This window comes from Solea senegalensis, linkage group LG9, assembly GCF_019176455.1.
Source record: "Solea senegalensis isolate Sse05_10M linkage group LG9, IFAPA_SoseM_1, whole genome shotgun sequence".
NCBI classification, from domain to species: Eukaryota; Metazoa; Chordata; class Actinopteri; order Pleuronectiformes; family Soleidae; genus Solea; species Solea senegalensis.
Window position 1 is genome coordinate 9,978,486 of NC_058029.1, and position 17,145 is coordinate 9,995,630.

General features: G+C 41.5%; 1 protein-coding gene across 20 annotated transcripts in view; it reads right to left on the reverse strand.

Moving 5' to 3' along the window:
• Positions 1-17,145, reverse strand: part of rims2a (regulating synaptic membrane exocytosis 2a) — a 117,885-nt gene that overhangs the window by 96,178 nt on the left and 4,562 nt on the right. For 15 of the 20 annotated variants that reach the window (XM_044034573.1, XM_044034570.1, XM_044034574.1 and 12 more), the window contains exons 3-4: positions 3,013-3,045; positions 2,109-2,201 (exon numbers count right to left, since the gene is read on the reverse strand). The exons of the other annotated variants lie outside the window; for them this stretch is intronic. In XM_044034573.1, coding sequence (XP_043890508.1) covers positions 2,109-2,201; positions 3,013-3,045 — 126 coding nt within the window. The remainder of the gene's footprint in view (positions 1-2,108; positions 2,202-3,012; positions 3,046-17,145) is intronic. 20 annotated transcript variants of the gene reach the window in all.

Consider the following 17,145-nt stretch of genomic DNA (forward strand, 5'->3'; position numbering starts at 1 on the left):
CGTCTCCTTGGAAACTAAACACTGGGCTGACTTCATAATATGGCGATTAGAATTGGTTTCGCCCCACATATCCCCTGCAACATTCATTAGCACTTGTGAATTATTAAGCAGCGCTATCATTTTACCACATACTGCTCTGCATTTGAGATAAACGTACTTCCTTCGCCCACAACCAGTCCTTCGGAGCCCAAATGTAATGACTGCACACCGCCTGGAACTGTCTGTGGGTGTGGAGGGTGTGAGTGCCAGTAGTATACCCTTTGTTGTACCCACTTAGAGAATAAAGGGGCTCATTGTGTCACAGCCTTTGCAATGTTTACCCAGCAGAGATTAGTCTGCATTCTTGTTGAACACATCCCACCAAATCTCACTTCCTTACAGATAACAGGCCAATGATGATCAATAGAAGAAGTTAGGCCAAACAATCATGTTCTATTCTGACTTAATCTACGTTTACGCTCAAACATTGACAGATTATGTGCTCATTTCAGGTCCAAAACATGGGCTCGGGCCTCTGCTCTGCTGACAGAAGAGGTCACTTAAAGGAGCTCTTAAAGATAACCTGTAAAAGATAATCTTGCCCATTGTATCAGGTCATTTCTTTGGGGTTTGGGTGGATTAATAGTTAAAAAGTGCGTTTTTACAGATTTGACGCTCAGCATCGACTGTGTGGATTCTGACTGTGCAGTAAAAAGAAGAGAGCTCATGGGAGAAAGGTGTGCAGGAGATTTAAACAGAGCTAATGAGCTGCCAAGTAAAGCGTGAAGAAGAAAACAAAAAAAAAAATAATAATAAAGGTAGACGCAAGAGGAGACTCGAGCGGCAGCAGGCAGCTGGTATGCAGTGCCCATTCCGACGGGTTTACTTATTCAGTCAAACACGGTCAAATGTGGGTGACGCTGCTGACGAGTAATCATATGCTGCTCATTGTCCCGTCCTATGCAAGCGTATCAGAGCTCTCTTACCTCTGGGCCACACCAGAGCAACCACAAACAGCCCCGTAACTTGAGCCTCGTTCTTGGACATGTGACAACGAGGTTGAACTACAAGCTCTCTACGTGATTCTGTTTTCTACCTTTGCCACACACCGAGCTGCCACAAACACGTTGGCACTGAACTGTCGGACATTAGGGAGCATCGACAGGCTTTATACATGTATACAGTAAACACACACACACACACACACACACACATACTGTACATCAGCAGGGAAGGAAATTAATGTAAAAAAATTTTATTCTTAGATTTTGTTATGTTGCATGGCAAACTAATATTCAACGACTCTTCCATAGAATTTCCTATAATCTGTAACTCTAATCTGTAATCCAAAAACACATGAGGGATTACAGGGTCAGGAGTTGCATAGCTGGTCATTTCTTTTGATTTGGGCTTTAATGGGGGCATTAAAAGCCATTATCATGATCATTTTAAGGGCAATTTCAGATGTTTTCAAGGGCATTTTGTGTTCCCTGCTAATTTTCTACCTTGCTGTACACAGACACAACACGTATCATGCAATAATATTAAGGATTGAGGCTGTGTTTCCCATTATGGGTTAAAGGAATTGTATCATTCATTGGTTTATTGGCTACTTGCACTGTTGTAATTTAAGTACAAATACTTAGTTTCTGTACTTAACCTATCTTACTTTTTACCCTATCTGTACTTTACGTTGTTATTTATATTTCTAGCAACTTTCACTTTTACTTCTAAAACTTACTAAAAGTACATTTTATATCAGAAAATTACTTTTGATACTAAGTAAATGTCATATACTTTAAGACTTTATTTGTTGAGTTTCCAACCATCTGATGGACAAATACCATATGTCCCTTCTCTTCTGGTCACTTTTGAGACACACACACACACACACACACAAACCATCTTTCTTCAACTTGCATATGTTGGTACATGTTCCATCTCATAGAGCATGATGTATTTAATAAAAACAGAATCCATCATAGATCATTCCTCCCACACTATTAGTCTGTCATATGCATTAACAAACATAGTGAATATACACTGGGATATTCAAACATGCTGCACATCCAGTTGCTGAGTTGCACTGTATGTTTTCTGCCTGCAAATGGGTCTGTGCTATTACTTACGCGTCTGGCTCTGGCTTCTTGTCATTTTGGGACTTTTGCTGGGGCTGAAGAACGTTATTTACCAGCTCAGTGATCCCACTAAAGGGAAACCACCTGTTCAAATAAGCAAAGTGTGACTGAAACATCGCAATGAGTCATCATGGGGAAAACAAATCTGTACTGTCCTGCAAAGGGGGGGTTTAAGAAGCAGGGCAGTTTTTTTTTTTTTAAAGAAGTGAAGAATAGCAGGGAGATTCACTACAACCAGTGCAGAGAGAGAACAAGGCCGGGCAGAGCAGCAACGTTTAGAGGAACATTAACAGCTAGTAGTCAGAAATACGGTGAGAAAGACAGACGAAGGAAGAAAGATGATGAACAGTGGCCAGAAGAAGCGAGGAAGCAGGAAAGCTCTGCAGCCAATGGAAATGAGAGTCATTTATTCCAGCTTGACAGTGCAGTAGGGGTCAGGCTATCAGACTGGTTAGACCTGCAAGTAGATTTAGTGAAAAAGCAGTTATAGATCTTTAGAGCAGGGAAAAGTGCATCTAGTCCATACTTGTTGGATCGGGAGGCTGCAGATGACACACTGGATGATAGTGGGCAGCCAGGTACAGACCAAGGACAGGGGTAAAGGGTTTGGAGGGCCTGGCTATAACAAAGCCGATTGAAAAGAAAAGCTACGGCCACTGATGTCATGGACGCCAACTGTTTAGTTTCCAACTCAAAAATCCAATAATCCAGTTTATAGAATCCGCCTCCCACTAGTAAAATGCCACGTTGTAGTCATTATGCTACCTCAGCAGCTTTCCATGACATTAGTGGCGCGTGTTTCATTTTCCTCACAGACAAAGAGGAGAAAGCCACATGAAGCACACTGCACCGAGTGACAAATCCTAGAGCACTCTGGGTAATGCAGTTCACTTACTGTGCCGGCTGAGGCTTTGGTTCTTCTTTGATCCTATAAGATGAAGGAAAACAAAAACAAAAAGGTGCGCACAGCTCAGTGCATTCTGAACACAAGGGATGAGGAAAAACAGACTAAAAGACATAAAATATTGACAACTGAGAACAACAAAGAGTTGTATGGCATAAATAATACTTAACGTGAATAATGTGTAGGATATCATAGGTGATGGTGCAGATCTGGTGCAGTGATGACAAATGAGGTAAGTAACATAAACAAAATGAGCATTCAAGATGACGCTAAGTGACATAAAGCTGGAGGAAACTTAAACTTAAAATGACCGCTTCATCGTGTGAGCGACACCCAGTCTCACAGGATCTACCAGCAGGTTGAGAGTAACTAGCAAGCAGAGCAGTCCAGCTGAGTGATATATGAGCACCGCTTTGAGCTGCACATGGCGCCCCGAGGATAGAAGCCTACACTTCAACCGAGCTGAGTCAGCAACACATTTGATTAGATTTCATGATGGCTCATATCTTAACCATTAACACGTCGAATAAGGCAGTTAGTTCCAATAAACATAATTACCAAAGATTATATCTTGATGTGAATTAGACATGGAAGTGGTCTGGAAGTTACATTAAGACAGCACATAACCATAAACATGCACTCACTGGCCACTTTTTTTAAGTAAACCTGTCCAACTCAATGCATTGAAGTGTGTTCCATGTTCAAAATGACCTGTTAAACTTCAAGCTGAGCATCAGATTCAGGATGAGAGGTCATTTCACTGACTAGTCACTGCTTCAGGATGATAGAAAGGTAACAGGAACTCAAAAATAAACCGTGCTGTTACAAGCAAGCTGTGCCGAAGACCATCTCTGAAAACACAACACAATGTACTTGCCATGTGTACCTAATAAAGTGGCCAGAGACACCTATTGTCCAAAAATAGAACACAATCATTTGAACACCGACACAGAGTTACCAAGAATAACCAAGCACTGCAGTGTTCGCACTCACTCACACACACACACACACACACAGCAACCACCACATGACTGTCATCTGTGAACCATACGACACTTCAGCCATTCTCTCCTGGTTTAGAAAGCAGGTGCCAAATTAAGCGAAACAGAACATCACACATCAGAACATCATGCACCTCATCACCATTTATGCAAAGAACATTAATAGGTTGATATGAGTGTGCGAAAATGCGACGTGTTGATTGAATTTTGTCTGCCTCCGTATGAGTGACGGTTTTCTTTTCCTTCATCGCTCCCAACTAAGGACGGGTTTGATTTTCACCTGGTCTAATAATTATTTTCAGCCTTTTCATTTTATATTACAATGTAACAGAAGAGAAGCTAAACAGAAATTAAAAGCAGCTAATTAAACTAAAAGTGAATTCACTGCAGAAGTGAAAAAGCCTTTGAAACTTTCCAAGCCAGTTTTTTTTCCCCACTAAAACACGGAAGACTTCCTTTAAGTTCCACAAAAGCATACAACTCCTACACATTGGCAGACAATAGGTGCCTGATGACGGAGAAATAATCTTTTAAAGTTATGTTTTCCTTCAAGTAAAGTCCCACACTGCAAACTCCAAAACAAGCAGCCACTGAGGACAGAGTGGTTCAACATGCAGAGCAACAAAGTACAACCAAAAAGTCTGATCTGTGTCAGGTGGGTGAGCGAACACACTAGCAAAGATATAGTCCTGTGTACCCATCAGTTTCGCTGCTCTGTTTTCCGATGAGCCAGTCCATATTTATCCTCTCACTGTGTTCTCCCGATGACCTGCAGCACCGTTCTTTATTGATCCCATCAGCCTCGTCTCTGTGGTTGCATTACAAGCCTCATATTTATCTGATGGAGCCTGCCTGCCGGCCTGAACACTGCGTGTGTGTGTGTGTGTGTGTGTGTGTGTGTGTTTGAGCCAATATCCATGTGTGTACTGTACTCATACATGTGCATATGTGAGTGAGGGAGTGTACGCAGAGTGTATTGTTTGACACCGGGCAGTAAAATGAGTGAGTGTAAAATGTCACAAGTGACGTATTCGGTGTCCTGGCTGCTGAGGAGGCCTGCAGGGCAGGTACACTCTCTGTTTTCCACCTCTTAAACCTGCTGCTCTCAAAACAAATAACACTCACTGGAACGGTATCAGCGATACGGTGTTCCAGCATCTCTGCTACAATGTCTGGTTTTATATGATCACTTTATAAGCCCCACGCTGCCGTTTAATGTTGCCGTTTGTACTGGTTCTGTTGTGGATTTATATTTTCCACATACTCTGTCACACTGGCTTTGCATGGAGAACGAGGCACCCTCTGACGAACACTGAGGCCACACTGCTCTCTAGTGGACAGATGCGATAAATTAACTACCAAGAACTAGATTCCGTTTTATGGAGAAGTGTGTGCAGATTAGTTTTGTGCCGTTTAGATTTCAGGCCTGCAAGTACGCATAGAGTCAGACGAGAAATAACCATCAATGTTCAATAAGTCTTTTGATTCTTTTGTATAGGAAATGAAAGGAAAGGAACGATAAATGAACACAATTAACTGTCAAGCTGGGATTTCAAACAGAAACCTTCTTGCTATGAGGCACCAGTGCTAACAGCCACACAGTTATGGGCAAATATTGGATAATAATCAACTAAATCATCAGGTGATCCTCTCTTCATCCAGAGAATTAGGTTACTTTGCAGCTCTCCTCATCTCTGTGCAGCTTGAAATCACTTTTAAACTTAGCTCGTTGCTTTTGGTTTGAAAGTTTTGGATCAGTCACTGAGATAAAACAGCTACATCCTCCACTGCCATGATGTCCACATGTCTCTACCTGTTAGACAATTTTCAGCATCCGATTATATCTGAACTACAACGTTCATTGGCATTTTTTTTTACGATGGAATATGTCATCCAGAACTTTGCCATGTCAAAAATGAAAGCATCAACAGCAATAATTTACTTGACACTGACACGGAATATACACATAGCGCACTTTGACACAAATGCCACTAGAAGCATCATTTTTTTTCCTACTACTCATTCTAGCAAATCTCAACCCAAACCTGTGCTTTTATCAAATGCAACTTCTCGGCTTTGTACTTTCTTCTCTGGATCAGGTCAGAACAGTAGAGATATGGTGAGATTCTGAACAGCCGTGTTTAGACAGTACTGGTCAATATGACTAAAAAGGTCACAATAAAAATGTTGATGTAAATAACTGTGGTAATACGAGGCAGATTTATACTTAGCTCCCGTGTGGAAGTTGAAAAACACAGTGAATTGTGATGAAACCTTCTTGAAGGGCAGAAAATGGCAAACGCAACACAAAGACAACAACAAACTGAAACACAGCACTTGGTTTTGGTGTAGTTACTGTTCACCTGCAGTGCTCAGCAGTTTAAATGTGTTTTGAGAAGCAGCCTCGTCTTGGCATCAACACTGGAGTAGGATCATTCTGTCATAAAGCATCTCATGGCTATGCACTGACCCTGCAGGCCTTCTGACTCCACTACAGACAGAGTGATAATTGGATCATAAGGGAGTAATCTGGCTCAGTGGGTAAATACCAGCTACATACATCATTAACACCATCCCAGCCAGTCGGTACTGCCAGCAGATGAGCTTAATGTCCGTCTGAAGTCACTCGGAGGCGAGAGATCCAGAGAACAATGCGCATTTTTTATATCTTCTTTGAAATGTTTCTTTTTTATTATTCAAACATTCAAATCTATAGTTGAGATATTTCTTCTTAATAAAGATATTAAAATATGTATACTTTCCAAAATGTTTAAATATGTCTATTGTGTTTACATTATATGGAAACCTTTACTAGTGGTTATAAAAGTCGTATTATTACTCTTTCTAACAGGCTACAAAATAAGGTCATACATTACAACTTTGAAACACCATATTATGTGCAAGTATAGGACTTTTTAAAGCATTTATTAAAGGCAAGGGAAAATATATTGTTAGGGCATCAGCAACCACTGCTGGAATAACATTCTTCACAAATTAACCTTTTGGAAAAACAGCCAACATGAGGTGAAAACAGGTGTAATTGAGAAGTAAAGAATGGAGGAGCTTGATATTTTGGTGATTTGAGAGTAATATCAAGTAGTAATAGAATACAGTCAATCCAAACTAATAGTCTATACAATGTGTAATAATGCAACGTGTGTAAAGAAGTGTCCAAATGTGTGGAAACAACACTGAATCAGGAGACGATGGATCATTAGTAGGAGGAGAAATGTAGTTACTGTAACAACTCCAACACATGATCAAAATCAACACACACGTCAGTAATATCCCTCCAGCTTACGTAAAACAGAAATACCCCTATTGTGCCACAATGTGTTGAACATAACTCTTGCTAAACGTGTACTAAAAACAGCTGATTTAAAGACAGATGATTACATCTTGTGACACATGCTCATTTCACCCCTTTAGTAAGAGTGCTACTGAACTGAAGAGGATCAAATTCCTCTAGCCCTTTGCTCTGGCACGACACGACAGGCAGGGCAGGAGGGACAGGGAGGGCAAGCTCCTTGGTGTGGAAAGGTCGACCTGCTACCTACAGCTGGGCCTTAGAGAGCACAGATAGGATTGAACGTGTGGGGCACACTCATCAGAATAGGCAATTTAACAGTGCCTATTCCCCAAGTCAGACCGCATGACCAAGGACTAATATTTAGATTGTCAAACAGGAGTTGGCAACAGCAGATTTCTCTGAGCAACGGGGGAAGTGGCTAATCTGCTGCCAAATATAACTAAAATCCATCTGTTTCCTTAGATTACCTGCCAGGATTCAATTGAGCTGCTCCATATCTCCCCTCCTGAGAGATTTCCAAGTGGCAAAGAGTCAGCTAATCACCAAGCAGCCCACACATTCACAAGTGTATTCCCATGCAAAGGCTTACAGGAGACAATGTGCAATGCTCATTTTAACACATCGAGTTTATCTGACAGTCGCACGCATATCAACTACATGAGCGACGTTTGTTCAGGTGTGGTGCCACGCGATAGTTGTGTTCTTGCACATGAGTGCTGGGCTAACAGCACGTGCACAAACATGTCTCACTTTGTATGTGAACACCTGTTGCGTCTTCCGTCAGCCCACCTCATTCACTCTGACATGGATACATTTTATTCTGGCTGCGCTCAGCACTTCCTTGGCAGCTGACATCGTCCTGTGCTAACGTCACAACTCCTCCCATACGAGGCTGAACAGCTCCACTGGGGATACTCTCAAAAGTCAGCCATAACCCCACCACAGTAGGGTCACTGCCCTGCGCATTAGCCCAGTGTCTTAGCTCCAGTAGCCAGACAGCGGCTGATGAATGCATCTCCATGTCCTCCTCTAACCCTGTTCTACATAGGATGAGCCGTCAAACCACTCCTGGAGCAGCGATTCTGCCCAGTCTCGCTATTTCCGTATTATTTCCAGTCTCATAGTCAGCAAAAGCCTAGTTTCAGCCTTTCGACGGCAAAAGGAAATAGTGTCAAATAAGCAAGAGTGACAATGTTGATCATATTCCACTCGTCTGCCTTTCTCTAAACATTGCTCTCATCTCCTATTAGCTCCACCCTCAGACACATAAAAACCACGATGGTGTTGTTGTTCCCAGCTGAGGAGCTGTAGGTAGGCTGTACTGAAACTGCAGTCAGCTGTCTGTGTCTCACTCTGAGCTATAATAATAGCCTGCACATGGCTAACAATAGAGAGGTAATAGATACCCTGACTATTGTTGGCCCTGCCTGCTCTACTCCTTCCTGTTCCAGTTCATCGCTACAGCACGTCACCATAAGCTTGCTTAACTAAACTGCATACAGTGTACACAGGCAGACAAGCACAGGGGCAATCTGATATCACCTCGCTGTATACAGGCTACACCCATCACTTTGCAGAAATATTGCTGCAGATGCCATATGAAGTTACACGCCCCGGAATGGTTTCCGTTACCTCATGAAGTCAGCATATTCTGCAAAGGCTGCAGCAGACATACACACTCACACACACACACACACACACACACACAAGGGCTGTGTAGAGTGTTCCTTCAAATGAACAGATGTGGCAACAGTACTGTATGGCTGAAATTATAATAGCTCTTAACATCTGTCTGAGGGCAGAGTGATGAATTTGCTTTTGGCTGCTGCAGAATCCGAAATCAAAAGGATTCCCTTCCATGAGCTGCTTCACTGAGCAGATTTACAGGCACACAACCATCCAAACAGCCATCCACTTGAGGTGAAGGCGACCACCTTACAGTTATTGTCTGTGGCAAACACGGCCAGCTCCTCCTCTTCTCCCTCCTTTTTGATGACTTTAAATGCCTGCAGTTCCTTTTCAAACGATTCTACTTATGTTTCACAAAGCATCGTCCTTTGCATGTATCTCTGCTGTGACCCTCCTCCACCCACCCCTCTCCCAGCCCCCTTCTCGTTCCACTGGTACACATCCAGGCCATCTCAGTATCACCATGGCGATGGTAGCAGTATCTCAGTGGGACGAGTGATATTAAAGGATTAGTGGGAGATCCTCCATCAGACTTTGGTCGAGGATCCCGGGATCACAACTGCGACTCTCTCTCTTTCTGTCCGTCTCTTTCCTCATCAGTGTCAGATGATGGGGATGAAACTCACTGTACACCACGCTAGACTACACAAACCGAGCAACCATGAAAGCACATGCACACATACGGACGCTGAATCTCTGAAATGGTGCATTTAAAGGCCCACAAAGCCACCTTCAGCCCGAGGCAGCGTGAGCAGTGGTCTACTGTATATGCTGTACAGTATGTCCTCGTGTAGGTTACATGTCAGTGCCTGTGTATAGTGTTCAAACAGTGGACTTACATAAGGGCCACGCCTGCATTAGTGACATCATGAAAATGGCTGCTCTTCACCCCCGCCCCCATTTATGTCAGTCGGCTGTGTCTGTAATCTCCCTACTGTACATGTAAAGGATGTAAAGGACTATCAAGCTGCTCAACATCAAACCCTCGACCCCTGCTTCATCCCTGAGAACAAACCTCCAGCATTGAAAACAAGCCGCTTGACAGCAAATCAAAATATATAATGTGATTACAGTTAGCATTTTGAAAACACTCATAACATCAGCAAATGTATAAGTTTGCCAACAGAATCCCTGCACCCGTTAATGAGTGAGACGGTGCGGCCTACAGGGCATGCGTATACACAACGGGTGTGTGTGTGTTTCATTTCCCTGAGATTGTACTTCTAAGTCTCTATGGCAGAGGAACACAGGGTGGCTGCAATTGTTCATAGAAAGCACTATGGATGGTTTGGGTTTTTTTTTTTTTTTTGGCCACACAAAAGGCATATTAGAAGGAGCGGCTTAGCAGCATGCACATGTTTGAGTCACCAGCTTGCACCTGCTCCAACCAGCTGACTTTTGAATGAGCAGAACATAAACGGACACAAAAACACACACAGGGAAGGAGAGATTAGTGTGCCCTGTGTAAACTACTGCTAGTAAATACACCAGCTCACGGACTAGTGTGCACAAGCAGGGCATTTTATTGCTTTCATTCATTTAATTATTTTCATTTTGATTGTTTCTATGGGTTAATCGGCACCGACAGCTAGGGACAGACACGATTATATCATTATTTGTTTGATTATGAAAAAAGTCGATCAGTGAATCAGACTATTCGGAGTTAAATTAAAAATTGTTTTATCATTTCTCGAATGTATAAGAAACTATACTTTTCACTCAAATGACTACTTGATTTGTGGTGCATCTGTTATCACAAGGTGTCGTCAGCAGCAACAAGTATTCAGTTTGTGGACTGTATGTGTGTTGATGTAGAAGTGACGGAATTCAAATGGTTTCTTTAATACATCTTGAAGCTGATGAAATTTACCAGGGTCTCTGAATGCATCTCGTAAAAATACAGCAGTAACATATAACATATTAGCACAAAGTCGCCAAATCAAACATTAAGTGGCATTAATCCACTATTCTGTTTCACTGCAGTGTCAGTGAGTTTGAAACAGAACTTGATGGACTCGATTAAGGACAAACAAATATGTCTGATGTTTACATAAAGAGCCAAATATTATTTAATGGGAATTTTATGTAAATGTCAGAAAGAAAGGGGAAAGCATTATTTGGATTTAATGCTCCAGTGCAGAACCTATATTGCCCTCTGTGGACCTCAAGAGTAAAAAAGGTTTATTTTTAGTTGCCACTTGTGGGAGCGCTTCTTGGCGTTTCCAGCCACAGTGCTGCTGTATGTAGCCGTTTCTGTTTTACTCTTGCTGTGTGCTTCTTCCACCTCTCCCGCTTAGTCATGACATACAGTAAATTGAGTCATGTGGAGCTCATAGGCTTAATCGGCATTGCGTGAATATGGTTTGAATGTCACAGAAATGTGTTTACATTTAAAAGCTACAAACTACAGGTTTAATGAGCTTCACTTCTCCAATATTATGTGTCTGCCTGTCACCACTTTGCTCCCCTTTTCTGTCAGTGTGTTCTGCTGAGTGGGTTTGACCAATGGTTCAGGTCTTCTCTCACTAATCTACCACATTGACTTTTAAGCCGTGACTTTTGGCAGCTGTCTCTTGCCTCCTCTGTCTGCCAGATTCACCTTTCCACTCCTCCACCATCTCAGCTGACATGGACTCCCTCTTAAAATCCATAAAACCCTTTTAGGACTCCTGAATGCGGGACCCTGGATTCCCCCATATCAGACGTAATGGCTTGTCTACTTTATATACATTTATTCCAATTCCCTAGATATATACAATGGAATACATCTATTTATCGTTGAAACCAGTTCCAGTCCCGCTATTTTTTTTTCACATTATGAATGCAGTTCATACTGCTGGTTCCAGCTTGTCCTGTAAGCCTCCTTGCCTTGCTGCCTGGCTTTTCCTGGATGTCTAAATGACCTCAGGCTTTGCTGTCTGTTTCAGTGCCTGGCTGCTTAAGGACCACTGCAGGAAGTTGAGTGTTTCCACTATTAATAGTCCAAAAAACAGCATGAGAATGTGCACTCTTTGAGCACAATCTGCTTGAGATGACCCTCTGCCATGTTCCACCTTTAGGAATCAGCAATTCAACAGCCTCCCCGTCTCTCTGCATTCACTCGTCATAGACGCTCTTCGGTTCGAATGAAATGCAAATCTACGCAGAAATACACAGAAATACACAGACAGTAATGAGAAAAAAATAAATAAATCAGGAATGATTTAACTATTGCCCAGCACATTCAGGAACAAGAATGAGTGTAGTTTACGTTTAATACAGAATAATATCGGGGTCTTGAGGCCACATGGCTTCTGACGTCTCCTTTCAGTAATGGGGAGTTGTCCTTTCTCTGACTTTTCGACTATCATAAAACAAACCCTGCGGAATTGTCACAGGGGAGAGGGAAGCGTCAGAGCAGTCTGAAACTATTGCTTAATTTTGGAAATAGCAGTTATTTCCCATTTTAATTCCATTCCATTTCTGCTGCTAGAGGCCCCTCAGTCAAAACAATACAAGGACTGGTGACATTGGGAAGCAGTGTAGGGTCATGGGAATTGTTGTCTAATTGTCTTATTTGGTTCCCTTGTATATAATCCCTTGTAAATGTGTGCTTTACGGGAAGAGCGTTAGCGGCTGAACACACAGCAACCAGCGCTGAGTAGTCACAATCCATGAGTGTCAAATACACACAAATGGAAAAAAGAAAAAAAAAAGAAAAAAGACAACACACAGGCTAGCTAGTAGCGCTGGATATTTCCTTCCTTGTAATCTACATTTTACATTTTCTGTTTCCTCCTCTTTGTTAAGTGCTATTCTGCTCTATTTGTTTGATGCCAGTCGACTTATGTAACAGCAGCCCAGATGTGCTGGTGGTTCGTCTTGATGGGCTCTGTTCTGACTAAGTCCAGGATCACTCGCTGTGCTCTCAAGTCATCACATCACATACCGCTCTTCAAATAGATTTCACACGCACGATGAGGTTAACATTATACTTTCTACTGATGCCAAGTAGGTAATGTTTTTGATGCCATTGGTGGAGGGGTGAGACATGGCCAGAGGAAGGAACCGTTAACTTATAAAGCAGATGTTATTAAGACGGTGGATGAAGGAATTTTAATTCACATTCATAAACACTGCAAGGACATTTAGGTTGACAGAGGCATATGCAAAGGTATACGCGTATCATTTTAATGTCAAACCTGATCTACATATGCTGCAGTGTAACATTGCCTCATATACGTTTCTATATATACACCTAACTCTCCTTGTACCAGTTAAAACAACCTCATCCAAAAACAGTTTCCTACTGTCAGGTTTCAACCAAGGGCATTTCAAATTGCACAGCCAGGGACAGGAAAATCCCTTCAAACTTTGCTTGAGGGATAAAAGTACAGAAGAGAATAAAACCTATGCTGACGAATGCAGATGTTATTTAGAACAAAGCTCTGAAAGACAATAGAGCCCCGATGCTGTGCTGTGCCACAAGGGGGAATAGCAAGCTATGGGAGATGGCAGGCTGATTGCTCTGTCAATGGGGACTAAGGCTGTCATATCGGCAACAAGACCGGATAGCATCTCAGACGTCACCGTTTCTCCTCTCATTTTCTCTCTGATGTTCTCTTCTCCCCGCCCCTTCTCATTTCCTCTCCTCTCTCCTATGCTAACCTGTCCCATAGTCTCCTCTCACCCTGCCCTCTCTTTCCTGTCCCTTCACAGCTTATCCTCAAGTGTCCTCTCATCTCATTTCTTACACAGCATAAATGCAGTTAGTGGCTCAGATCATAAAACCAAGTCCATATATACTGTATGCTCTTCTGAAATGTTATACCCTGGGACTAAAATCAACAATTACCTGAACCTTTCAACAAGCATCTATGTGTGGGGGGAAAAAAACTATTAAAACACATAAAGAGTCAGCTTTCTGTAAAGCCTTCTCTCCTGTAAACCTCTTTGGTAAAAGCCTGACAGAACTACCACACATTACTAAGACTGACCTTCTATCTATATCTAAATAAAGTGGGCTTGGAGAAAACTTACAAAGATATTCCACAACACTCACCCTATCCTTCTCATAATGAAATGGACAGAACATGGAACAGGTCCTGATCTTACGTCTTGGCAAAGAGCAACTAGTGTCAGGGTGAGAGTGTGACAATACTTGAATCACTCATTAAATTAAGACTTCTACAAATATCTACAGGTGACACATTTGTGTGACTCTCACCCACTAGATAGAGTTTCTTAAGTTAAAAATGAATGTGGGCCAACGTGCACAATTGTTGGAATAGATAACGATGTATGGGCTGAGGTCTTGAGACTGCCTTCCAGTATTTCAGTTTGCAACAGATATAAAGAGCTGCAAATAATTTCTCAGTATATGTATAGTGAGTAAAACAAAACACACTTGCCCCTAATGTAAATCATGTGTTGGTACCAGACTGCATTGTTTGTTGGAATGCCATTAAATTCAAATGTTCTAGAAGGCTGTATGTACAGATGTTGGGTCAGCTGGTGTTAGTAGAGCCAATGATCCCATCTCTCTTTAAAAAAAATGAGGATGTGATTGAAGTCACTTCTAATGATAGCAAGAAAGGCCATAATAGTGAATGGTACAGTGCAAGATCTCTGATCTTGGAGATATTTTGTCTATGGAATAATTTGGGCACTATGTTGAAAGAAGGACTCACCTTTTTTTATGCAGACACCTTTGGGAATTGACTATAATCTGGATTTAAATAGATTATATGATGGACAACTGCCCTCAGATCACATTTGGGAATAATGGACATAGAATATAGATTGTTTGTTTGCCTTTTTTTAAATTAAATAAAATAAATAACAAAATTTACAAAAAAACTAAACAAACATCAAGCCATGCTGTTGCCCTGGGTGACATGTTGACATGAGCCTTTTAAATAAATCCACAGTCATGTTTCCAGGATTCTAAATACTATGCAAATGTGTTTTAGTCCTCAACTCAAAATAGTCCATAGACCTTTTTAAATGCAAACAATAGGTAGAAAGAAATGCACATGTTGACAAATCCACGGAGAATTGTTTTAGTTTTATGGCCCACACCATACTTCAGCTGAGTGCCACAAACCTCAAACTCATTTTCAGCCATAGCGACCATTATTAGCACTGAAAAATCTCTGGAAACAAATAGGGCGCTGGCTCCTGGCCAGTGACTGACAATATATTTGCAACTGGGTGGTGGAAACAGTGGAGCATTTGGCTGCTAAATATTTCTCAGGAGGGAAAACGGAGCTCAAAGTACAGAGATTAGTTGCTTTTGGTCTTTTCCTGTGATTTGTTGACAACAACGAAATAAGCCACAACACTAACACTTCGTCATTAAAGGCAATAAATAACACGGCGACCGGAAGGAAAATCTGTACCCTACATCACGACCATTATTTGACCAACTGGAAATGTGTACAGGATACAAAACACGCTGGACGGCAAGCAGCGGGAGAAGAGGAGCATATGAAAGTACACTCCGACAGTTACAGTAGGATAATGGCTGAAATGCAAAATAAATAAATAAATATAAAAAGTAGAGGAACAACAGAGCATCAAAAGACCTGTAATCAAGCGTTGTTTCCACTGCTTATGAGTAATGTATAAGAGGAATATTTTATACATTATTTAAATGATGACGTGTTGTGAAGTAGATTTCATCTCCAGCTCTACTAAATGCCAACCAACCTCGCATAGCCAAAACACACTACTGTTACTTTAATTAGCATGATGACATATTTATCTGGCGTGCGTTCTGCTTTAGTCAAGACACCGTCCTCTCTTCTGTCTCTCCCTTTCTCTCTCCCACTCCCCTGGGGAAAGTGATGGGGGATGGGAGACTAGAATGCTCATGACTGAATCTGCTCTTTGCATGGGAAGGCAAGTGAGCATGGGTGAGTGAGCGAAGGGAGAAAGAGAACGGCAGAGAGGGAGAGTGTGTGTGTCTTTATACTGTACTGTATGTTGTCCAGTGGGAAGATTCTAAACATTGCCTTGCCTCGTTTCACAAACATAAGTATCTCTCACGCTCTATTATTAGAATTTGCTTCATTGACATGAAGGTAACTTAATTCAGTACAGAGAAAACTGGAAAACTGTTCTATTATTTGAGTGTACAAGTGTTGTTTTAGCTTTTCTTTCAAATAATTCACGTCAGACATAGACCTTTTCTCTTGTTTGCAAACGAACACAGTGTCTATTGTCAAGGTTTTAGGTTTGTCCGTGTTCGCAGGTTTCCCTCTTCAGTTTGTGGTCACTGAGGCGTTGTTTAATTCATGTTTCTGGTCACACATGGTACCAAAGACTCTACCGCTTCCTACTCTTGTTCAATGCTAAGTTGCAATGAAGTGTACTTTACAGGAAGCACATGATAGGAATATCAGGAGCTTGGGATGCATTTTTGTGTGTGTGCCTATGTGTGTCTTCAGCACATGGTAGTCTATAACCTCCAGGGACACTGGGCCTCTCTGTGGCTCTGACTGGTACACTGAGCTCTCTCACACTCGCACACAGATCAGATAAATGACCAGGACGGTGAGGTGGAGTGGGGGGTGAGGGGTTAACAGAAAAAGGAAATGGGATGAGATCAATCAAAGCTAATTCTAGGTCAGTGTTCTTCTTGTTGAACACACACACACACACCAGCCTTCATACCTCTCACCACAGCTATGTTACATGCTAACATAGATTTAAATGTATGATTCCTATTCTATGATTTGAGATCCTGATCGTTTTGATTGTGACATGTTAAACCATTTATTATTGTATTGTATATTGTAAAATACTTAATATTGTATACTATATTATAATAATAACTATTTCTATTATTATCATTATTATTATTACTATTATTATTATTACAACAACATAGACTATATATTGTGCCTGTGCCAAGTTGCTCACTTCAGTAATTCTACTCCCAGTTTTTAAATCACCATTATTTGTACTCTAGAGAACTGGGCACCCATTGTATAGGTATTTATCTTTCTATTTTGATGCATCTTCTGTTAATTGTCAATATTTTTTAAATCCTGTAAGTATTGTGTGTTTGTACCTCGTGTCCAGGCTGCCCCTTTGGGGATTAATAAATTCATCTATCTATCTATCCATCTATCTCTCTCT